A 25,466-nucleotide genomic window follows, 5' to 3' on the forward strand; every position below is an offset into this window, starting at 1 on the left:
TCTTTGTCTGAATGTCCCATGGTACCTTAAACTCAGTACACCTGAAGCTGACCCTTCCTGTCCCCTAAGCTCTGATCTTTTCCTCCATTTCGCTCCATCAATGGCATCACATCTACCCAGGCACCCAAACTTCGGGCCACCATTTATTCTTTCTTCTCCTTCCAGCTGACACTTACTAGCTATACTGATGTGACTTCTGAGATGCCTCCCATTGCTATTTTCTGCTTTCTGTTCTTACTCCTACTGTTCTCGTTAAATCTGTCATCATGTCTTATCTACCACAACTGCCTATGGTTTCCTTACATCAATCCACTTAACACATTTCTCTAAAGAAAACTGACTTGAAAATGCGCTCAGATCCCTGCTCAAAATCCTCTGATCAATTCCTACTGCTTTCAGAACAAACTCCAAGCTCACCAGGTTATTCAAGGCCCCAAAACACTTTCAATCTCCCATAGCCCCAAGCCATTTTCAATTCTCTGGTCACAGCAGACTGAATCCAACTCAAGTGTCACCTCATGATGCCTTCTGATTATTGCATACTTATTTATTTATTTGAGGCAACAGGCTCTCATGGCATGTAAGATTTTTTTACATTGCTATTGAGGTATAGTTCATGGAAAGTAAACTTTGCCACTTTAAAGTGTTCAATTCAGTAGTTTTCAGTATATCCACAGAGTTATGCAACCATTCGCACTATCTAAATCCAAAACACCTCCACCATTCCTATAAGAAAACTGGTACCTGTCAGCACTCCCTCCCAATTTCCTCTTCGTCCATCCTCAGGCAATCACTAATCTATTCTCTCTATGGATTTGCCTATTCTGGACATTCCCTATTAATGCAATCATAAAGTACACCGACCTTTGTGTCTGGTTTAATTCATTTTGCCGAATGTTTCAGGGTTCTTCAGTATTATTGCATGTATCAGTACTTTATTCCAGAGCTGCTGTACTCTCTTACTTTCCCACAGCAATGGTGGAAATAGATTACCACAGTGAAAATATAGATGAAATATAAGAAAGCATTACTGAGATTTCTCCATATCCTGTTATTTTGGTTACAGCCATCCTAACCAGGTGTGAAGTTGTATCTCACAGTCATTTTGATTAGCACCTCCCAATCACTAACAGGGCTGAGTATCTTGGCAATGTGCTCACTGGCCACTTGAATGTCTTTTTTAGAAACTATATTCAAATACTTTGCCATTTAAAACATTGAGTTCTTTTTTATTATTGATCTGTAAGAGTTCTTTTATATATTCTGGTTGTACATCCCTTATCAGATATATTCAGATATATGATTTACCAACTTTTCTTCTACTCTGGGTTGTCTGTTTACTTTCTCAATAGTATCCTTTCAATTAAAAATAAAAGCTTGGAGCCAGCACTGTGGCATAGCGGGTATAGCCGCCGTCTGAAGCGTTGGCATCCCATATAGGTGTGGGTTTGAGTCCTGGCTGCTCTACTTCCGATCCAGCTCTCTGCTATGGCCTAGGAAAGCAGTAGAAGATGGCCCAAGTCCTTGGGCCCATGCACCCATGTAGGAGACCTGGAAGAAGCTCCTGGTTCTTGGCTTTGGATGGGCACGGGTCTGGCTGTTGCAGCCATCTGGGGAGTGAACCAGTGGATAGAAGACCTCTCTTTCTCTGCCTCTGTAACTCTGCCTTTCAAACAAATAAAAACAATTTTTTTAAAAAAAGCTTTTAATTTTGACAAAATCCAATTTATCCTTTTTTTTTTTTTTTTAACTGTTCATGCTTTTTTGGTATCAAACCTAACTGCCTAATACAAAGTAAGGAGAATTTACACCTATTTTCTTCTAAGAGTTTTATAGTCTTTAAAAACAGTTTTAGCTCTTACATTTAAGTCTTTGATCCATTTTGAGTTAAATTTTGTTTATTGTGTGAGGTAAGGGTCCAAATTCATTCTTTGCAAGTAGATATCCAGTTGTCCCAGCACCATTGTTGAAAAGACTATTCTTTCTCCATTGAATTGTCTTGACACCTTTGTTGGAAATCAATTGACCATAATGTACTGGTTAATTTCTGGACTCTGAATTCTATTCCACTGATCTATATAGGTCTATCCTTATACCAGTCCATACTGTCTTGATTATTCTATGGCATCTGTCAGTATATAAGCATCAGCACTGACAATGTAGTGTATTCAGCCGCACATTTCCATGGGATTACTAACTCCTTAAAGGAAAGGTTAATCTATCTCTTCTTTGTAATGATTCCAACTCCTACTCCTAACATTATTCCCATTTATAGTACTAACACACACACACAGTACCCAGTGCACAGCAAGAACTTAATGCTAGTTAAATAAGTGAATGCCTCTGTTATGCTGTCCATTCACTAGTGTTCCCTCCTCTCTACCTACCACAGTCCTGCTCTTTAAGGCACAGCTGAAATACTATTCCCTTTGCAAAGCCTTTCCCCACATTTCCCATTATTAATTAACCACTCTTCTTGGTTCTCTTACTGCAAGCTCACTGTTCCTTCCACTCTCCCTCCTGTTGTCACGTGAATTACCCCCACTAGATCTTAAACACATCTTTATGGCAGTACCATAATGTCTGTGGGCAAGAACTATGTCATCTTTTTCATTTCTGTATACCATAGGAACTGAATGTTTTACACATAGTAGGCTCTTTTTTTTTTTTTTTTGACAGGCAGAGTGGACAGTGAGAGAGAGACAGAGAGAAAGGTCTTCCTATTGCCGTTGGTTTACCCTCCAATGGCCGCCGCGGTAGCGCGTTGCGGCCGGCGCACCGCGCTGTTCCGATGGCAGGAGCCAGGTGCTTCTCCTGGTCTCCCATGGGGTGCAGAGCCCAAACACTTGGGCTGTCCTCCACTGCACTCCCTGGCCACAGCAGAGAGCTGGCCTGGAAGAGGGGCAACCGGGACAGGATCGGTGCCCCGACCGGGACTAGAACCCGGTGTGCCGGCGCCGCAAGGCGGAGGATTAGCCTGTTGAGCCACAGCGCATAGTAGGCTCTTACAGAAATGTGCTGAACTGAAACGTAGGGGTGAAGAGACAGCTATATGCCACAGCTATAACAAAAATTTGGTTATTCCACTTTGGAAAAATTATTTTTTTAATTGTTCTTGTGTGTATCATTTTCTAGGCCTGGAAATCTCTATCTCTTACACCAAAAGTGCTCCCACTTCTGTCAGTCTGGCCAGCATCCGATTCCACCTACCATTACACCAGCCTTGCCTTTTCCTCTTCCCTTCTTCAGAAACCCCTGAGATCAATTTCAACTGACCCTGATTTTCCTCAGTTCTAATGTCCCCTCAATTTAGTCTACCTGTCTTGTCATATATGTACATTTTGTCTACATATTCATTATCTTCGTCTATTATCCATGGAGCGGTTACCACACTCACTTTATTGATTAAATTCTGTTTGAACAAATTCTACTCTCCAATGACAATTCTGAAGTGGTCCTGAAGTTTTAAATTTAAAAGCCTTACTGTAATAGGCTATGGCCTATAAATCAAGTTGAACACACTGGCAGATTGCTCTGATAAAGTAAAGGCAATGATAAGTTTGTCCCCAGCAGTGACCTTACCTGTAACTCTTTTTCCTCCTGCCGCAGCATATTTCTGAGGATCTGGGTGGCATGTTTTTGAACTTCAGGATCCTAGGAATAGAAAATATGACAGTGGTGAGATCTGGGGACTAGCTCAATAGCCTAAGGCTCTTCTACTTGATGATTCTTGGGGAAGGAAAGGTATGAGTAGAGCCTGGGTCGTAAGAATGTGTTGCATAACACCTGGTACCTGGCTAGAATGCAGTTAATGTGAACTAGTATTTTAATTTCACTCTTGAACTTCCTAGAAACCGTGGCTATACTCACCTTTAGTATCAAATTGCTCTCTAAGGTTTCTCGAGACTCACTGGCTCAATCTTCTTTTCAAACGGAAAAATCCCTATTCCCTATACCTACTAGCATCTTGTCCTCTTAACTCTCACAAGTTTTCCTTCACGCTACGGTTCTCTACTTATCTTTGTCCTGTACCAACTTGGCTTCCTATTCTGCTCCTCTAAGCAGTCTTTTCTCTAGTCTAGGAAGCCTTTCACCTACTTGTTTTTATACCAAACCTGTCTTACACTGACTGGCAAATCTCTAACAGGTACTTTCTTTCTGTTCTTGCCTGAAGGTGTGCACTCTCCCTGATGAGAAGGAGCACTCTCAGTGGACCTCCTTAGAGTCTTCCACACATTTGCATCCCAAATGCTGCAAGTCTGATACAACCCTTACACACTCACGTGGCAGGAGAGCCCCAAGCATAGGACAGCCCCCCTCAGGGAGACTGCACTTCTGTTTGCCTCTCTGATGGTCTTTCATGTGTCTTTGGGCTGGTGTCTGATTACCAAAGCTTCATTCAATTTAACTGCTTTCTTTCCCAGTGGGGAGCTCTTCAAAGGGGCAACAGAGTTAGGGTAGGGGGAAGCCAGGAGGACCAGTACCTGCAGAGGTTTGGGTCCTGTGATGCGTTGTGGAGGTGGTAGAGGTGGAGGAGGTGGTGGTGGGGGGATCATAGGGGTGACTCGGGGAGCTCCTGCTGGGGATGGGTCTTGCTGGAGCCCAGAGACACCAACAGACGAAGGAGAAGAGCCTAGGAGCGTCAGTGCAACATAGGCGCCAGCTGGAGGAAAACAAGACAGGCTTGCTAGAGAGAGGACTCTCCTCCCTCTTCCCTTCATTAAGCTCCCGATGCTGCAGATTAAGTTCTCCTCACTTTCAATGCACCTCCTCATTCTCTCATTCCGTCTTCCCCTGCTGCATTAACCCAAGTACCACTTCCTTCCCTTCCTTCACGGAGAGGCCTCAACCCAGATTCCATCCACAAATACCAGGAACAGTCCCCAGGGGCTGCCTCATCAGTCCTGCTTCCTCCTGCAGCTCAGCGAATTAAGTGGCCCACGTAGAGCCTCTGGCACCCTGCCTTCTGGCACACAGAAGACATTCCAATTCTGTCCGATGCTGCCCAAACTGCCCACATCCTTCACTTCTTTCCTTAACATTTATTGCTTCTATTTGATTACCTGTGCAGATTCAATTATTGTTTTCTTCTGGCTACAAACAGAATATTTTCACCCTCCAAAATATGGAACAAATGGGAAAAGTGTGAATGGGAGAGGGGACTGAAGGGTATGAGTGAAGCGTGTCAGTAGGATATAGTGTAGCTGGGAAAGGCAATGATGGGTGTGAGTAGAAGTGAAGATATCTGATGAGAGACTAATCTTGTCTCCATCTGAAATGATAACAGGGAATTGTGGCTGCCCAAGCAGATTACTCCACGTCAAGATTAAAGATATCATTTCGGCTACTTCACAATCCACAGAGGAAGACTCCTGGCTCAGTAGCTTGTTCTCTCCTTCCTTCCTTCCTTCCCTAAGCCCACCTGCTCCCCTGTTTTCTTCAGCTGTCACCTCTCTCCCAACTCACATTTGATAAGCTTCACCACCTCCAGGTGTGAGCTATTGGTCACCATGGTGCCGTTGACCTGTTGGAGGGACAAATAATAAATTCTGAGTAACGGTGAGGGAAACCTAGGGGACCCTTAAAGTTTAAAATGGCACACTTTAGGACGCCATTTTCCAACGTTCTTTAGCCACATCTGGTAATGCTTACTCAAATTCATGTTACAAATGTATTTCTGCTCACATCTTCCATGTGTTCTGTCTCCCTGGCTAACCCTTAGGTTTTCAAGGGTAAGATCTGTGTCTTTGTTTGCTGATTCACCTACTCCTTTATTCATTTTGGTGAACACTTTTCCAGCTACTTGCCTTGCACACAAGTGTGTGACCTCTGACCCAGTGTACTTCTTTACCAAAGGGCTGTGAGTTCCTACACCCAGCATTTCCCTGCAGCAGACAGACTTGAGTGGGCAGGGCAGATCACAACTGTTTTAGAACTGGCAAGGTTCTCGGGTCAGCACTGATGGAAGACAAACATCAGCCTGAGAATCTGGGCCCTTCACTAGTTGCAGTTCTGCCCTCTTAACCTTATTTCTGGCATCTAGTGAAACGGGAATAATGAGGCCTGTTTTAGAAGCTTGCCTAGAGGACAGAATGCAGCAGTCTTCATCCCCACTCTCTCTCATACTGCACTACTGTGCTCCCCTTCACAGTGCCACCCAATTCAGCAGCTGACTGAGAGAGTTGGTATCCAAATGGCAGAAAGCAGGAGGGACTGAGGCCAGAAGTGTCCCTGCACACCTCTGTCCTCTCCTGGGTGGAGGGGATGGTCGTGTTGGGGTCACTCACTTTAATGATCCGGTCGCCCTCTTTCACACCAGCTTTCATGGCTGCACCTCCTGGAAGGAGAAGGCCTGGTCAGCAGAGCCCAACAACCTCCCCCAGAGTCACTGAATGTACATCAAGGCCCTTGTCAGATCATCTCCTGCTATGGTTTGAAAGTGCCTGCTAAGAGTCACATGCTGGAAACTAAACCCCCAAGGCAAGTGTCTTGGGGAGTATGGCCTAAGAGGAGGTGTTTAGATCACCAAGGCTCTGCCCTCAAGAATGGCTTAATTCTGGGGCCAGCGCTGTGGCGTACTGGGTAAAGCCATGGCCTGCAGTGCCGGGATCCCATATGGGCAAAGGTTCCAGTCCCAGTTGTTTTACATCCAATCCAGCTCCCTGCTAGTGCACTTGGGAAAGCAGCGAAAGATGGCTTGGGCCCCTACACACACGTGGGAGACCAGGATGAAGTTCCTGGCTCCTGGCTTCAGCCTGGCCCAGCCCTGGCTGTTGCAGACATTTGGAGAGTTAATCAGTGGATGGAATATCCTTCTCTTTCTCTCTCTCTCTGCTTCTCCCTCTCTGTAACTCTGCCTTTCAAATTTTTATTTTTTTATTTTTTATTTTTTTTAAAGAATGGCTTAATGCTGATTACAAAAAGGTTTGTTGCTGCCAAGTCTGCCTTCTTGTCCTCTGTTGTCCTTCTGCCTTCTGCCACGGGATGATGCAGCAAGAAGGCCCTAGTCAGATGACAGCACCTTGATCATGGATTCCCAGCCTCCAGGACTCTAAGAAGCAAGTCTCTGCTCTTTATAAATCACCCAGTCTGGCGTATTCTGGTATAATAGCCCCACACAGACTTAGATATTTCCTCTCTCAGAGATTTCATCTCATGTTCTGTATTACGTAACTCAAACGTTGGGTGTGCAACCTATTCTGTGCCAGTGGCACGACGACTTTTGAGCCAGAGTGGAGCACACAGGTCTTAGCTGCTCTTCCCTCCACCTAGCTCACATGCCAGGCTTCTGATAATCAAAGGCCAAGGCAGGGGACAGGCAGGGCCAGGCTCTGGAAAGAGTGTATGCGGTTTATTTGCATTGTGTCTGGATATGTTCCAAGGTCAGATAAAAGTTATTTTTTATTATCCAGTGGGAAAATGAGTTTACTGTATTAAATATAATTATTAAAGCCATAATAATCATTAAGAGATATATGGAGCAAATGATGGAAACCAGAGTTCCAAATTGGTGGTTCCTATGCCTTCAGAGGTTTATAAAGATGTTCTGGGGGTGCTGGTGCTGTGGTGCAGTGGGTTAAGCTGTGGCCTGCAGTGCCAGCATCCTATATGGGTGCCAGTTCAAGTTCTGACTACTCTACTTCCCATCTAGCTACCAGCTAATGCATCTGGGAAAGCAGCAGACGGCCCAAGTCCCTGGACCCTGCCGCCCACGTAGGGACCCTGCCGCCCACGTAGGAGACCTGGAAGAAGCTCTTGGCTCCTGGCTTTGGCCTGGCCCAGCCCTGGTCATTGCAGCAATTTGGGGGAGTGAACCAGCAGATGGAAGAGCTCTTTCTCTCCTTTTGTCAATTTCTAACTCTGCCTATCAAATAAACAAATAAATTTAAAGCTAACAACAAATTTTTATTTTCTGTTAAAAAATGGTTTAAAATGACTTGCAGTTTTTTCCTTTAAAACAGACTGGATTAAGAGCTTCTGATGAAAACTTAGTATGAGGTACTCAAAACAATATGCTTTCAACTTTTTCAGGCCACCACTCACCTGGAGACTGCATTGGTTTTGACCATAGTAAAGTTACTTAAAAAAAAATACTAATTTATTTGAAAGGCAGAGTAGGGGTTGGGGGAAGCAAGAGATGGATCTTTCATCTGTAGGTTTACTCCCAAAATGGGTGTAACAGCCAGGTCTCAGCAAGGTCAAAGCCAGGAGCTAGAAATTTCATCCTGGTCTCCCACATGGGTGGTAGGGACCCAAGCACTTGGGCCATCATCTACTGCCTTCCCAGGTCATTGGGAGGGAGGTGGATTGGCAATAATAGTAGTGAACTGGCACTCTGCTATAGGATGCTGGTATCACAAGCGGCAGCTTAACCTGCTGAGCCACAACACGGGCCCCCACTGTACAGCTTTAAATGACTTGTATTCCTAATTTAATTTACAACCAAGAAGCACAAGAAACACTACAGCTGAAACAAGTTAGAAAAGCGTAACAATTACATTTTGTAAATCTGACCCTAGATAATCATTAAATTTGTTAAGTTGTATTTATCTGATCAAAACAAAACTCCCATAAAGCCTATCTAGATGTTTCTAGTCTAAAAGAAAAAATACACTGATAACTACATTACATTTTGGCTTTTCATTACAAAGACTCAAGACTACCCTCATCTAAAATACAGTGTTGTTTATGGAAGAGTACTTGCAAATAGCTTGGCACTTTCTTACACAGCCATCTAGAAACTAAAGCAGAGGGCTGATGTTGTGCTGTAGCAGATTAAGCTGCTACCTGCAATGCTGGCATCCCATATGGATGCTGGTTAGAGACCTGGCTGCTCCAGTTCCAATCCAGCTCCCTGCCAATGTGCCTGGGAAAGCAGTGGAGGATGGCCCAAGTGCTTGAGCCCTGTACCCATGTGGGAGAACTGGAGAAAGCTCCTGGCTCCGACCTGACTCAGCCCCAGCCGTTGTGGCCATTTGGGGAGCGAAACAGTAGTTGGAAGATCTCTCTCTCCCCCACTCCCTCCCTCCCTTCTCTGTGTACTTCTGTCTTTTAAATAAATAAATAAATCTTGGGGGCCGGCACTGTGGCATAGTAGCTAAAGCTGTTGCCTATGGTGCTGACATCCCTTATGAGCGCTGGTGTAAGTCCTGGCTGCTCCACTTCCAATCCAGCTTTCTGCTATGGCCTGGGAAAGCATTAGAAGATGGCCCAAGTCCTTGGGCCCCTGTACCCACATGGGAGACCTGGAAGAAGTTCCTGGTTCCTGAATGGCCCAGCTCCAGCTGTTGTAGTCATCTGGGGAGTGAACCAGCAGATGGAAGATTCTCTCTCTCTGCCTCTGCCTCTCAAACAATAAATAAATAACTCTTAAAAAAAAAACAACCTGTCTTTTCAGCTTTTCAGAGCCTTACCCTAGGATCTGAAAGACAAACTCTTCCCACTGATAAAAATTAACTCTGAAACATATGAACCCATAATTATGTATATCCTTGTATGATACACACATCTCGTTTTGGTCACAATTTTAAAACTCTTTCACTTTTCCTACAAACATCCTAGCTTTTTCTCCAAAATTACTGCAAGTATATTTTCCTTTCTCTTTTATCCCTCGTGTGAAACACCAGCCTGCCCCCTAGTTTCTCGTGTTCTCCAACAACCCAGGCTAATGATGTTCCATGCTGCTGGCCCAAACCCATTTGCTGCACTGAAGTACTCCCTGTGTATTTCTATCACACTCGCTTGCACTCTATCTATCTCCCTCCTCATTGTCTTCTTCAGCCTGAGTCACTAACCATGACCCTCCCAGGTGGCACGTGACAGAGCTGACTGTGCACAGCTCTTCCACACACAACTCGTCACTGGATGGACCTACTTGTGAAACCTTCTCCCTCTTCACTCCCTCCTCACCAATTTCAACTTGTTGATCTGTGTTTAATTTCTATCCTTCAAACTGTTTTCAAAGTTCTATTTCTTCTAAGGGCTTCCCAAACTGACTGGAAGGCAAATAACAAACCACTCAAACAAACTTCCAAACACCATTGCCTCCAAAGTAATATCTGACACATGCAATTTATTGTTTGGTAGTTTATTAGTGTTACTTGCATCTGCAAATGTGTTCTAGACCCATTCGGGCCACTGTGCCTGTCTCAATTGTAGAACTCTGCACAAAGTGGACGCCTGTGCCCTAGCCAGGCACCATGAAGGTAGGCACGAAGACCTACCTTCATACCTAGCATCCCAGAATCCTACCCAGCATCTTCTAACCCAGTCCGAACGCGCTTCCTCCCACGGCAGTCAGGCCCCTGCCCAGTGATCCGAGAGCTGTTCTGCCAGTTTTATGCGTACCAACTACGGAAGCCAGCATGTGGTGTGGTCCCCAGAAATTTGGCCTAGTGACTTTGCATTGTCAAGCTTTCCCCAGATGTCTGTGGGAACCAGTCCTTCAGTAGTTCTTTCATCCTGCCACGAACTCCCTAGGAGCTCTAGGAAAGCAGTCTCCAAGCCACGCAGCACTACCACGTAAGCGCAGGGCAGGCCGGAGGCAGGCAGCACTCACCAGGCCGCACAGACTGCACCAGAACGATGCGATCCCCACTGACAGTGAAGCCGAAGCCATGCTGGTCCTTTTGGATGATGACACAGCGTTGGACAAGACCTGGAAGGAGGTGAGAAGAGAGAAGCACGTTCAGCAGGCAGAGTCACTGGACAGTCAGTGCATGTAAGCCAAGACCAACCCAGGAAAGCCCCAATCAGCTTCTTCCCCGAGAAGCATTTCCAGACTAGCCAAAGCTCCCTTGCTTTTCTTGTTCAAGCACAGTACTGCAGTGACCTGACTACGTCAGTGACTGGCAAAACCTGCAACCTACTTTGTACTCTCTACAGGAAACGACCCTTCCCTGCAATGCTGAGATGCTTGTTTCTCTTATGTATGTTTGACCTTTTTGGTTGGTTTGGATGAGATTGGTCTAGGAAAAGGCAGGGCCAAATTTAGCTACGTTCTGAAGGCCAATAGTTGTATTACAGTTAAGTTCGCCCCGAGACTGAAGCCCAAATGAGACTGAAAGTTTTAGGCCAAGTTACAGCTAACGAACGTGACAAGAAAGACAGTAACGTTTGTTGACTCTTTCTTGTAGAGCTGGATAACTCCCACAGAGTGACTAAGAGCTTGATCCCTGCCAAATCAAAAGAATGATAAACGACTAGAGAAAACCTTTTTACTCACATGAACATCCATACCTAGGTCTTTAAAAAACACAGACAGAAAGAAACAAGCCATGACTACGAGGGTCTGCCCGCTCTGTGTGTGTGTGAGGCTGTGCGGCTGCATCCTGCGATGGTTACAGCATGCATCACTCAGCTGGTTTCAAGTCCTGATTCTGTGCCTGACAAACCTGTGCACTTGGCCAAGTGACTTAGCCCTCTACGCCTCAGGTTCCTCGTCTGTAAATTAAGGATCACAAAACATACTTTGCACACTTGATATAAGGATGCAGTTTATGTAAAACGTGTAACACATGTCATGTGCTCAACATAAAGGCTAAGCGGTTTTGCATTCGGGGTACCCACAGGTCTGGCCTCATGTGTGAACGCTCAAGGTTACCTGCTGTCTCCGAGGCGTCAGAGGGCTGGCGATGGTGGGAAGGGGACTTGCGTTCAGGTGCAGAATCTCCCAGAGAAGACAGGCTGCTTAACCTGGGGAAGGAATTACACCAATGAGCTGAGCAGGGAGGGAACAGCCTTGTAGCGCGAAGAGGCTCTGTCAAAAGGGGCCCTGAGTTTGATTCCCCCACCCTGTAACTTCTCAACCTGGGGCAGACTAGCCATGTCTACACTACCGGCAATACCACCTCACTGGCAGAGCAAGCATGATTAGTTTAATAGCCAGCAGGATGTGACGGGAAATAGCCCTTCCCGGAGTCAGGCAACAAAGAAACAGCAGCAAGAAGGGGAAGCGCAGTATATGCAGGCTTGTTGGCTCTTACCAGGTTGCAAGGGGGCTGATGGAACAGACGGAGCAGCAGATAAATGAATGCAAGAAAAAGGGAAAAAACAGCTAGTTAGTTTTAGGTGATGAGTTGCAAAGCAAGGGGATACTGGAGGGAAGGACATGGTGGGTCAAACACATACAAGAAGCTCGCGTGCACACAGCAGAGGACTGCAGTGGCTATGGCAGAGAAAAGTGCCCCATTTTTACCTCATTGGCCCTCCAAAGCTCTACCTTTCCAAAATAGTGTTCTCCAGGAGTGTAACTGGGCATCTAGTACTAACCTGCTGGGAAAATGGCAACTTATATACTTTTCTAGAAAGAAATCACAGGGCAATGGCTCAAGTCTCTGAAAGTTCCATTTCTTTTTGGGTGCCAAGGGGGAACAGGCATCTGGTCTGTTATGGTATTCCAACTCCATATTTTTTATTTTATATATATGTGTGTGTGTGTGTGTGTGTATGTATGTATATATATTTGACAGGCAGAGTTAGACAGTTAGATAGTGAGAGAGAGAGACAGAGAGAAAGGTCTTTCTTCCGTTGGTTCACCCCCCAAATGGCTGTCATGGCTGGCACGCTGCGCCGATCCGAAGCCAGTAGCCAGGTGCTTCCTCCTGGTCTCGCATGCGGGTGCAGGGGCCCAAACACTCAGGCCATCCTCCACTGCCTTCCTGGGCCACAGCAGAGAGCTGGACTGGAAGAGGAGCAACCAGGACTAGAACCGGCGCCAATATGGGATGCCGGCACCACAGGCGGAGGATTAACCAAGTGAGCCATGGCACCGTTCCCCAACTCCATATTCAGCCCCATTCCCACAGTCAGTTGAGGTGCCTTGCTTAGAAACTAGAGATCCTCAGGCCAGCATTGTGATGTAGTGGGTAAAGTCTTCAGCTATGCCAGTATTTCATATGGGTGCTGGTTTGAGACCCTGTTGCTCCACTTCTGATCCAGCTCCCTGCCAATGTGCCTGGGAAAGCAGTGGAGGATGCTCCGAGTGCTTGGGTCCCAGGACTCATGTGGGAGACATGGAAAGAGCTTTGGGTTCCTGGCTTCAGCCTGGCCTGGCCCTGGTCACTGTAGCCATTTCAAGAGTGAACCAGTAGGGGCTGGCACTGTGGCACAGCAGATAAAGCCGCTGTCAGCCATGCCAGCATCCCACATGTGCTCTGGTTTGAGTCCCGGCTGTTCTACTTCCCATCCAGCTCCCTACTAATGGCCTGGGGAAGCATCAGAGGATGGCCTAAGTGCTTGCACCCCTGCACCCACGTGGGAGACCTGGAAGAAACTCCTGGATCTTGGCTTTGGATTGGCCCAGCTCTGGCCATTGCAGCCATTTGGGGAGTGAACAGCTGATGGAAGATCTCTCTTTCTTTCTGCCTCTCTGTAACTCTGCCTTTCAAATAAATAAATAAATAAATCTTAAAACAAAAACAAAAGCAAAAAGAGGGGCTGGTGCTGAGTGCAGTGGGTTCAAGCCATGGCCTGCAACACCGGCATCTAATATGAGTGCTGGTTCGAGTCCTGGCTGTTCCACTTCCAATCCAGCTCCCTGCTAATGTGCCTTGGAAAGCAGCAGAGGATGGCCCAGGTCCTTGGGCTCCTGCCTTTGGCCTGATCCAGCCTTGGTCGTTGTGGCCATTTAGAGAGTGAACCAGAGGATGAAAGATCTTTCTCTCTCTGTCTCTCCTTCTCTCTCTGCCACTCTTTCAAATAAATAAATAAATCTTACAAAAAAATAAAAAAAGCAACTAGAGATCCTAAAACCTCAAAGTACCACTGATTACCCATCCCAAGATTTATTGCTTGCCCCATCTTTAACTGGGACCTGCACGAGAACAGAAGAAATACAAATTACTGTTATGGCCCTCCTTTTTTGAAAATCATACAAGTTGCCAGTTCCCCTATCAACAGCTGCTGCCCCTCAGAAAGGGACAATTCCTTTCCTGTCTCCTGCAAATGACTAAGCAGTAGTCATGGAAGCACTGTGCATAATGGCAAAATATTAGAAAAAAATGCAAGTGTTCCCAGTGGGAGATTGGCTAAATCAATTACTGTCTATCAATATAATGACACAGAACATGGTGCTATAAAAGAACGAGGAGGCTTTTTATATACAATAAGGAATAAAGTCCAAATGTTATTAATTAAAAAAAGCAAGACACAGAATTTCGTGGGCAAGTAAAGGGGAAATAAAGGTAAAAGACAGAAAGAATTATTTATGATATACATGCTATATATTTGTTTATGCATGAAAAACACCTACAGTATCTCTGGAAGGGCATAAAATAAACACCTAATATTGGTATCTCTGAGGAGGATGACAGAGTGGCTGAGACATGGAGACTTTCGCTACATTCTCTTTTGCACTCCTTAAATTCTGAGACACATAAAGGTACCATTGACTCAAAGAACAGAGAAATAACTTTGAAATGTAAAGAAAGGGGTCATCTTCCCCCTTCACTGTGGCACTCCTCTTACCTGGACAGGTGAGTCTGCTTTTTACTGGCTGATCTTTGGGTCAGACAGAGAAGGACATCAAGGAAGAAGAGAACGTAGGGCCCAGGAGAAAGCGGTGCAGGGGAGGAGAAAGAAAAGGAAAGAAAAACAAAACACGACATAAACCAGACAAGACACTGTAGATGGTTGGTTCAAAAGAAAAACCACAGCAGAGCTATGAAGGACCCAGAGGTGGAAACTGGCCACAGCACTGCAGGCAGCTTACCAAAATGCAAACATACCCAGGTCACTTCACTGCTTACAACATTTTAGGTGCCCTGTCTTCAAGCTCAGCCTTTAACTAAGTGCCCCTCTGAGGTCTTCCACAGCTTCCAGGACTTAGCTTTCCTGCAGCACGAATACCCAGTGGCACTCTTTGTTCACATATCTGTAAAGCTGCACAGGCAAGGCTGGAAGGCCCAGGAAGGCAGGGATGGGCTTTCTGGTCCTTGTTCCCAGAGTCCCAAATAGCAGGTGCTCAGTGCTGTTCTTGGTCTTTGCTTTCTACTGCTCTCCTTTCACTTGCTACAGTTTCTGGCTGTGCCTTTGCCTACACTGCTCCTTTATTGTAGATGTTCTTTGCACTCTATTCCCTATTACTGTACCTATAAGCCAGAGGAGAAAGTAAACTTCCAGAAGTGACAACTTCTGGCTTTCTTTCAAATTGCCCTATTGAGAAATTACCTGTTTACTGCCCTCTTCCCCACTCAGGGTAAAGATTCTGCTTAATTCACCTTTGAATAACTTACATTCTAGAATCTAGACCTGTGCTAATACATACATTAAAAAAACTTATGCACAATTTAAACTTCAGTTTCTTAGTTATACCAGTCATATTTCAAGTGCTTAGCAGGTGCCGATGGCTAGTGCCTAGTGCCAAACAGGGCACTTCCGTCACTGCAGAAAGTCCTACGGGGCAGTGCTACTCTGGCCACTGTCAGGCATAGGGGAGACAGAAATGCACTGCACACTGTGCAGCTGATGAATGAGGAAAACACAGATGTTTGCATAAACACTTAGTGGCAACAACCCTCCAGGTCAGGGAGGGATTCACAGCAGGGGCCCTCACAGGTCTTTTGTTCCAACTCTCAAATACTGTCTTTGGTTGTATCTACAACACCCTGTCACCAGGGAAACCCACACTCATATTGAACTCTCCCTCTATACTACCTCAAGAGAAAGCCCACTGTAACTGGGGACGCCTCGGGCTTCTGTCTTGCCTTCTTCTTGACCTTGGCAGGAAGCTGACCCCATATTAAAGCCTAGAAGGTGCATTCTTAACCGGGTTAACTCTTAACCAGGTTGGGTTTGCATTTGAGCTGGGATGCGGGCAGTTCCACACAACCAATGGCAAATGAGGCAAAGGCCCAGTACCTAACTGAGAGGACTGTTAGGATCATGGACAAACATCATTTCATTGGCTACTGAAAATTCCTCTTTAACAAAAAACAAAAAACAAAAAAAACAAAAAACAAAAAAAACAAAAAAAAAAAAACCAAACAGGTTTAGGCAGGGATGATGGGGAACAAACAGACTGAAACAGAATTAACTGAAACAGATTCAAAAATTTTTCTCTCTGAGCACTTAAAGGAAAAAATTTTTCTGAGAGCTTAAGGAAAAAAAAAAAAACAACAAAAAACTCACAGAACCAGGGGAGGAAGAAATACCTACAAGAAGGCATGGGAAAAATGAGCAGAGTACTGAGTCACTGGATTTTGAGCTGGGAGGGAGACCTTGGAAGGTTAAAATCTGAGAGACAGGGAGGAGAAAAGAGAGAGGAAGGTAGTCTGGCATGAAGTGGAGCAGGCAGTCAGGGAAAGACTTTAATAGTGGCCCCGCCTACTTTCCATCAAGATTTGTTAGCAGGGTTCAGATTCCACTCAGTCTAACCTGGGGGCACAGAGACGGCTCTGGAGAGTGGAGCATTTCCCTCCTGAATTTGTGCTCTCTGAATGACTCCACTGAGACAGACTTTCTGATTCAATTTCTTGGTTATCTCCCCTATCCAAGTAGCTAAAGAGATTGCTGGTCCCTGGTAACCTTTCCCAGGCTGCTCCTTTCCTTACATTGACACACATCATTTTTAGCTGTAAGTCCACTGCCTCAAGCCTGGACCACTGAAAAATACAGTTCCATTCTCCAGTCTGTCCAGCATGCCACCCCACAGGATAATTTCTCTGAATATTACTCCCCATCACTTACCCCCCAAAAACTCCTATGATTTCTCTCCTTATTATCTATACAATCAGATGTACAGGTAACAGCTCAATGTTAAAGACCTTTTACCATGTGGATTCAAAGATACCGCTTAGACTGTATCTGCTTTTACCTACCTCTTCTGGATCCTAAGAGATGCTTCACTCATTCCTGCCTGACTTGTGTTGGCCTCCATCCCCTTTCCTCTCTATCCATCTCTTACTCCTTTTTCAAGGTCCTGGTCAAATGGCACTGACTCCATGAAGCTACCCCTGGACACTGCAGCCTACGTTTTACTTACCCCAACATTTAATTTGGAAAAATTTCAAACCACCAAAGTTGAAAGAGCAGCATGAGAAGCATCCACACGCCCTTCATCCAGACTCACCAATTAACACTGACACCTTTGTTTCGTCTTAGTGTACACATTTTGTTCTCCTTTGAAATCGGCAGACATCATGACATTCTACCCCTAAACACTTTAGCATATATCACCTAAGGACCTTGAAATTCTCCTACATAACCATAAGGCCACTGACATGCCCAATGAGCTTAACTTTATTAGTTTTATTTTTGACACATAATTGTCTAAGTTTATGGATACACAATGTGATTTTTTCACACCCATGTATACATTGTGTAATGTTCAAATAAGGGTAATTAGCATATATACCACATCATTTATTGTTATATTCTGGTGAAACCTTCAAAATCTCTAGTGAGTTTCACTTTGATAAAATATTTTCTAATATACAGCACATATTCAAATTTCCCCAGCTGTCTTCTTAATATTCTTTTTATCTGTTCCCCAAATGCCTCAATCCAGGTCCTAATCAAGGTCAAAGATCTCAAATTGTACTTCTGTCATGTCACTCTTTTTGGCCTCTCACAACAGTGACATTCAACTGACAGTTGTCTTGTTCAATGGCTTACACTCTGAATCTGACGTTACATCACAATGAGATTCAGGTGGAACATTTTAAAGATTTTTTTTTTCTTTTATTTATTTGAAAGGTGGAGTTACAGAGAGAGGGAGAGACAGAGAGAACTCTTACACCCTCTGGTTCACTCCCCAGATGGCCGCAACGGCCGGAGCTGAGCTGATCTGAAGCCAGGAGCCAGGAGGTTTTTCCAGGTCTCCCACATGGGTGCAGGGGCCCAAGCACTTGGGCCATCTTCAACTGCTTTCCCAGGCCATAGCAGAAAGCTGGGTTGGAAGTGGAGCAGCCGGGACTTGAACTGGCACCCATATGGGATTCTGGCGCCACAGGCAGAAGCTTAGCTCACTATGCCACAGCACCAGCCTCCAGGTGGAACATTTTAAAAGACTTATATAAGTGGTATGTCTAGCTGCCCTGTGAGGACGATGCTAGGACTGATTACTTAGGTGGTGATCCTGAGACTTCTCAATGCTATTTTCCCATTTGAATTAATGAAAATCTGTGGGGGTGATATTTTGAGACTGTATAATAGCCTCTTCTCCAACTCAGTAGTTTCAATATGCACTGCTGATCCTTGCCTGGACTACTCTCTGCACTGACGATGGCAAATGGAAATCTGCTAATTCCATCATTCCTTCTAAATCTATCTGCAGGTATTCTTTTGTAAAGAGAAGTCATCTCATCGCTTTTCTGAGTAGTGTTACAAACTCACAGTCCCTTTTCCCATCAAAGTACTGTACTATAATTGATTATTTTTTTTAAAAAGTTAAGAGCAGGTGTTTGGCCCAGCAGTTGAACCATGATAGGATGTCTGCAACATCATGTTACAACATGTCTGCAACACCTAACGTCTGCAACATCAGAGAGACTGGTTTGAGGCCTGACTGCAGCTCCCTGCTAATGCAGACCTTTGGAGGCAGTGATGACGGCTGAAATGACTGGGTTCCTGCCACTCAAATGGGAGACCTGGATTGAGTTCCAGGACCTGGCTTTGGCCCTCTCAGCTGTTGTAGGCATTTGGGAGAGTGAACCAGCACATGGTAGCTCTATCTGTCCTTCCCTGTGTTCTCTCTCTCAAATGAACTTCTTCTTCTTCTTCTTTTTTTTTTTTTTTTTTTTTTTTAAGGAAGAAGGTTCAAATGTCCCAATTTGGCCAGGGGATCTTCTGTAAGCCAACATCTGTGTCCTTTTAATTTATTACCATCTGTCTTTGATCAAGTCCTTGCTTTTTGGCACAAAAAGATACCTCAGGCTCACCTTGTACTTTCCTTCTGCCAGACCTATCATCAAATACTTCTCTAAGGCATCCTGGTTCCTTTTAGAAAGAAATGTGTTTTGAAACAACTTCTGGCTGCTAAGGCTCAGTGGACAGAGATAGAAAATACTTACTATGAATTTTGACTTCACACTTATCTCCAATTTGAACACAACAGATTTTCTCACCTTTCCCTTTCCATTCTTTATGTTCTCTTTTCTCACAGTGAGAACCCTGCTTCCCAACAATAACAATATGTTTGCTCCTTTGCTCTACTGTGTAATACAGACAAGATAATTTCTGGAGTTGCTACACCAATATCATTAGCAACAACAAACTTACTTAAGTTCAAGGTTTCCTTGCAACTCCTTTTGTGCTTAGACAAATCACAGGAACAAGTCAGTACTGTAAACGAAAGTTACTTTGGATTACTTATTTTTTAATGTTATAAATTTGAAATATATTTAGGCTTCTCTGTATAATTATAGGGTTTTCTTTTTTCAGGCTTATTTATTTTTTGAGTATGTCAGACACCTGCCTCACTGAAAATTCATAATGAAAATTTCGAAGTATATTCAGAAGTGTCCATATCTCTTCACCCTATTCCTCCCCCAAATAACCATTTTCATTCACTTTTGGTTTCCTTTTCCATATGTTCATTTTCCTTTCTTGCTTACGTAACAGGTAGTTTTGCACTCCCTTTGTACTTTGCTTTTTATCACTTATAATGTCCATGAAGTAACTCACTGAAATCCTCCAGCTTCTTCCTCCTCCCTTTGTACTTTGCTTTTTATCACTTATAATGTCCATGAAGTAACTCACTGAAATCCTCCAGCTTCCTCCTCCTCTTCTTTGTGGTGCAGCACACACTCTGACACAAGCTTGTCCCTCCTCCAGGGCCCCTACTGTCCAGTGTGCTAGAGGGCAAAGTCACAGTGTGGACACAGCAGGTGCTAACGTGTGGTGAGAACACTCTCCTCCTCCCAGCCTACAGGATGGGGGAATACATCAAGGAAATACTTGGAGACCTTGCAGAGAGGCCATCCTCTTTGTTGGCTTATGGTGTGTTTGTGTGTGTATGTGTATGTATACACATAAAAAGATTTACTTATACATATACATAATTTTTTTTTACTTATGCATTTGAAAGGCAGAGTTACAAAGAGATGGAGGGGATAGAGGAGATACACACACATGCACACACACACAAACATCTTCCGCTGCTGGCTCATTCCCTAAACAGCCACAACAGCCAGGGTTGGGTCAGGCAGAAGCCAGAAGCCTGGAACTCCATCCAAATCTCCCACGTAGATAGCAAAGGCCTAACAACTCACGTCATCTTCTGCTGCTTTCCCAAGTGCATTAGCAGGGAGCTGGATAGAAGGGTGGAGCAGCCAGGACTCAAACTGGCACCCATAGGGATGCTGGCATCACAGGCAGCAACTCAACCTGCTATACCACAATGATGGCCCCTGCTGATATGTGTTTGTATTAAGCATGTGTGTGTACTATTGTGTTGCTAGGAAATTTCACATTAAAAAACAGATTTCTGGTTCCTATTTAAAGGCAGAAGTTCTGGCACGGTTGGGTTTATGGCCTCACTCAGCAATGGTCAATCAGTGAGACCTGGCTAGGGTCAGCCTCCAGATGGGCACAAGTCTTATCTGTGCCGTCACCACTGCCCACACCTGACACTCTTTGTTGCTTCTCTCAGACCCCTAAAAGGTACAGGAGTTTGAAGTCAAGGTGGTCAATGAGAATTGGCTCCTGGAGTTTATAGAAACAATGATAAGCAACATCACATCTTTCTTCCTGTTCATGAGGGGTGCCCAGTCTCTTCACTCTTACCCACAGCCCAGCGCAAATGTGTTAATGAGGACAACACTTCAAGCCTGCGCCGCGGCTCACTAGGCTAATCCTCCGCTTGCGGCGCCGGCACACCGGGTTCTAGTCCCGGTTGGGGCACCGAGTTCTGGTCCCAGTTGCTCCTCTTCCAGTCCAGCTCTCTGCTGTGGCCTGGGAAGGCAGTGCAGGATGGCCCAAGTGCTTGGGCCCTGCACCCGCATGGGAGATCAGGAGGAAGCACCTGGCTCCTGGCTTCGGATCGGCGCAGCATGCCGGCCATAGCGGCCATTTGGGGGTGGACCAACGGAAAAAGGAAGACTTTTCTCTCTGTCTCTCTAACTCTGTCAAAACAAAAAACAAAACAAAACAAAAAATAACAAAAAACACTTCAAAGACCTATGCTATGTTATTATGATAAAGTTCTTCCTACCTATCAGGCACTGCGCTGGGAATCTCACCTAATACTATCTCATTTTGACCATTCAAATGCCTGCCAAGGTAGGTAGCACACTCCCATTTTCAGATGAGTGAATAGAAGTTAGATAAATGAAATTGAGACATCAAGCTGGGTCTGGCTTCAAGGTCTGTGCTCCTAAAACAGTTATATGATCTGTGGCCATATGTAGATCTACTGACCCTATTTTCTCTTTTACATGCATGCATACGAATATACATACAAATATAGATATCACATGTGTGCACATACATATATACATGCATGACATATTATGCAAAGATAACATGTTTTTACTTTTTATACTGTATGTATACACATAAATACCATAAAGATAACAAACACATATACTGTATATGGGTGTAAAGTATACAGCACACACATACATGACAGACACAGACAGGTAAAAAGGCACACTCTCACTACATGTAGTCTGAGCTAAGCCTTCTTGAGTCTGGGGCAAAGTAATATTTGTGAGCCCTCCCCAAAGCCAGCAGTAAGCAAACCTGCAAAGAGTCACGGGTGCCAGGACCTTAGCTCCAGATAGAGTCCACGCCCTCTGAACCCTGACCTGGTCTACAGGTTAGCTTCTCTTATCTCTTGGGGTGGAGCTCTGAGCAGTCTCTCCACACCCTCACTTTCCAAGGATTCTGCCTTCAGGCAGAAATTTCCCCCTGGTCTGAGGCTGACAAACAAAGCTTCCTTGGCCTACACATCCTACAGTAAAGGTGTGAGGAGAGATGCTTGGTCATGAATGTCAGCTCTTTCATCTCTAAAACTAGGGGACAAATGGGGTAGAAAAGCCTTTGGCTGTGGAGCCAGAAAACGTTCATTGAATTGGATCTCTGACTAGCACTGAGCAGCAGGTGAATCACCTGAGGTCCCACCTTCCAGGGATTCAGCAGGTCTACAGTGCAGACTTTATTTTTATTTTAATAAGGATCCCCCAACTGGTTCCTTATTCAGAATTCCAGAACTTTGAGAAACTCTCAGAATAAGTTCCTTAACTTCTGAGACTATTATCAGCTTTCTCACCTATAAAATGAATGTGTATTCTATCATCTGCTTTCTGTCTTCCCTTTTAGACTTCAAGCCCCTGATAATAAGGACTGTGTCTTTTATCCTCATAGCAGCAGCCAAGTTCCAGCACACTGCCCAAGTGCATAGTGGGTACTCACTCTAAAATCACTGGCCAAGGGAGTATCTGTGTGCTTTCTCCTCTCTAGAGCTGATGTGAGCACCAAGAGGCAATATTTGTTAAGTGCTTTGAAAGTGTAAAGTCCTATGCAAATGGCTTTACTGTGCTTTTTCTGTGTCATTTCCAGGTCCACAATGGGTGGCTTTTGCTTAACAAATGTCAGGGGTGAGAGGAACAGGACTAGAATGAGTGCACAGTGCTGGCGCCGTGGCGTAGCAGGTAAAGCCACCACCTGCAGTGTCAGCATCCCATATGGGCAACGGTTCTAGTTCCGGCTGCTCCACTTCTGATCCAGCTCTCTGCTATGGCCTGGGAAGGCAGTGGAAGATGCCCAAGTCCTTGCTCTCTGCACCTACATGGGAGACCCGGAAGAAGCTCCTGGCTTCAGACTGGCCCATCTCTGGCTGTTGCGGCCATTTGGGGAGTGAACCAGCGGATGGAAGACCTCTCTCTCTCTCTCATTCTCCGTAACTCTGCCTTTCAAATAAATAAATAAATCCTTAAAAAAATGAATGAGTGTGTGAAGAATATGCAGAAAGGCGGGCAGACTCTCGAGTGCTTGAATCTTACGTAGGGCAGGGCCAGGAAGGCTCTCCTTTTTCCTTGCACAAATGTCTTAGAGAACAGGGGGTTTCAGGACAGTACAATTCTCAGGGCAGATAACTCGGCAGACAGATGTGTCGAAGAGGAGGAAGGCTGAGAGCTGCTTTGTTGACAGGATTGGTTATCATGGCCCAACACTGTATACTTAGCACACAGGCTACAAGGTACGATTTTAAAAGCACAGCTTTGAGACTCAAACTACTGGCCTCAAGCTCAGGTTTAGCCTTTTCCTGGTTATGTAGTCTTGGGCAAATCACCTGACCTCTCCTAGCCTCAGTTTCCCAGTTAAAAAATGTGGATAATATCACCATTCTCAGATCAGGAAGGACGAAATTACCTTCACTCACAACTCAACACTAAAATATTCAGACTGAAACTCATCGCCCCAGCCCCAGCCCCAGCCCAGCCCTGCTTCTGGTCAGATGCCTCCTCCTCAGCAAACAGTGCCATGCAGTGGCTCATGCCGGAAATCAGAACTCTCTTTGGTAGCTCCCCACAAATCTAATCAACTCCTCCGCATACTGATATGATCTTTCGACATTTACAGATTGCCTACTTTTCCCTCTCTCCACCATCACATCTACTCCAGCCTCAACTCCTTCAGTCTTCATTCATTCTCTACCCCCAGAGCATTCATCATTAGAGGATAAATTAGAAGATATAACACCTTTAGTGGTTTCCTGCCGTCCTTGTCTTAGGTTCCAAATCCTGAACATGACTCACAAGTCCTTCATCTTATTCTCAGACTTTTCCTCTTGTCCATCTCCCCTGGCTCACTTCTTTAACCCCAAGGGCTTTCCTCTCATGCCTTAAGCCAAGTGAATCCATACCCACTCTTTGGGGGTTCAGCTGAAGTGTCTTCCTCAAGGAAGGCCTTCTCTGACGTCTCGATACACTGGAGTTTCCCCTCATAGTGCCTCACTCAGTAAAAGATTATTGTTGAGTACATTCTTTAAAAAGATTTATTTAGGGGCTGGCACTGTGGCATAGGCTAAGCCTCCACCTGTGGCACTGGCATCCCAAATGGGCACTGGTTCCTGTCCAGCTGTTCCTCTTCCAATCCAGCTCTCTGCTGATGGCCTGGGAAAGCAATGGAGGATGGCCCAAGTGCTTGGGCCCCTGCACCCATGTGGGAGACCCATTATAAGCTCCTGGCTTTGGACTGGCTCAGCTCCAGCCACTGGATTTCACTCACATTTGGGGAGTGAACCAGCAGATGGGGAGATCGTTCTTTCTGTCTCTCTGTCTATAACTCCACCTTTCAAATAACTAAATAAATCTTAAAAAAAAAAAAAAAACCAAAACACAAGATTTATTTATTTAAAAGGCAAAGCTACAGAGAGAGAAGGAGAGAGAGACAAAGACAGAGATCTTCCATCCACTGGCTTACTCCTCAAATGGCCATAACAGCCAAGACTGGGCCGGGCCAAAGCCAGGAGCCAATAACTCCATCTTGGTCTCCCACATGGGTGGCAGAGACCCAAGCACTTGGGCCATCTTCCACTGCTTTCCTAGGCACATTAGCAGGAAGTTGGATCAGAAGATGATCAGCTGGGACTCAAGCAGCAGCTTAACCTGCTGTGTCACAACACCAGACCCAGTGCTTTTTTTGATAGCTTAACATCTGCTTCCCTGTTTAAAGATAAACTTCATGTCTTTCATTGTCTAGAGCACAAAGCAGCTCCAGAACAGAGCATATAGTAGATATTTAAAGATGTGTGTTGGAAGACATAATCAGGTAACACGTGATAGAAATTCAGACATCAAAGTATCATTAAGCATATATTCATCAAAGCAGTTAAAGTTTTGAGTGACTTCCATAATGAATATAAGTCAGGATTAAACTCACAATTTCAGCTTTTACAAAGACTAAAGCAAGCAGGAAGGCGTTAGCCTCTCCATAAACATATAGCAGAGAGTAACATCAGCCTTCTGTAAGAACTGTTAAGCTTCTAAATTCTTCACTCTCCCAGATTTGTAGAAATTCAATTTTGTACATAAAACAGTGAAGCATTCACTAAGAAAATGCATGCATGTTGGTAGCTAAGTGGATTTGGAAAGAGGAAGAAGGGTGGGCTGCGGATGGGTAGCTCTGCCGTGGCAGGACTTTCTAGGGGGAGGAAACAGTGGAAGGAGAGGCACAGACGCAGGCTGGGGACACAGTAACTCGGGGAAGGCTGCCAGTGTAACACAAGGGAGAAAAGGGGATGGATTCAACAGCAGGAATGTAACAAGAGATTAAATGGAAAAGATGCAGGTTCCATCCTGGTGCTGCCACTTATTAGGCACTTATTGATCTTAGGAAACTCAAATTTTCCGAGTGTCAGTTTCTCTACCTAAAACATGTGGATAATTCACACTGCCCTGCCCTACCTGCCCCAGAGAGCAGCGGTGAGAATTAAGTGGCCTTTTAAACGCCTCTGCAAGAACTGAAGCAACGTTTCAATGTCAGGAAGCATAATAACAGAAGGCTGGGAAGGGCCTAAGCGT

At 45.0% G+C, this 25,466-nt stretch overlaps 1 protein-coding gene across 14 annotated transcripts in view; it reads right to left on the reverse strand.

The window, feature by feature from the left end:
* ARHGEF11 (Rho guanine nucleotide exchange factor 11) overlaps nucleotides 1–25,466 on the reverse strand; it is a 124,294-nt gene that overhangs the window by 42,523 nt on the left and 56,305 nt on the right. For 13 of the 14 annotated variants that reach the window (XM_062192539.1, XM_062192538.1, XM_062192532.1 and 10 more), the window contains exons 2-7: nucleotides 11,603–11,694; nucleotides 10,559–10,657; nucleotides 6,288–6,337; nucleotides 5,467–5,524; nucleotides 4,485–4,663; nucleotides 3,583–3,654 (exon numbers count right to left, since the gene is read on the reverse strand). In XM_062192539.1, the coding sequence (XP_062048523.1) occupies nucleotides 3,583–3,654; nucleotides 4,485–4,663; nucleotides 5,467–5,524; nucleotides 6,288–6,337; nucleotides 10,559–10,657; nucleotides 11,603–11,694 (550 nt within the window). Of the gene's footprint in view, nucleotides 1–3,582; nucleotides 3,655–4,484; nucleotides 4,664–5,466; nucleotides 5,525–6,287; nucleotides 6,338–10,558; nucleotides 10,658–11,602; nucleotides 11,695–19,218; nucleotides 19,282–25,466 lie in introns of all 14 variants that reach the window. The other variant, XM_062192540.1, reaches the window with a different exon arrangement.

The sequence above is a fragment of the Lepus europaeus genome, chromosome 5, assembly GCF_033115175.1.
Source record: "Lepus europaeus isolate LE1 chromosome 5, mLepTim1.pri, whole genome shotgun sequence".
NCBI lineage: Eukaryota > Metazoa > Chordata > Mammalia > Lagomorpha > Leporidae > Lepus > Lepus europaeus.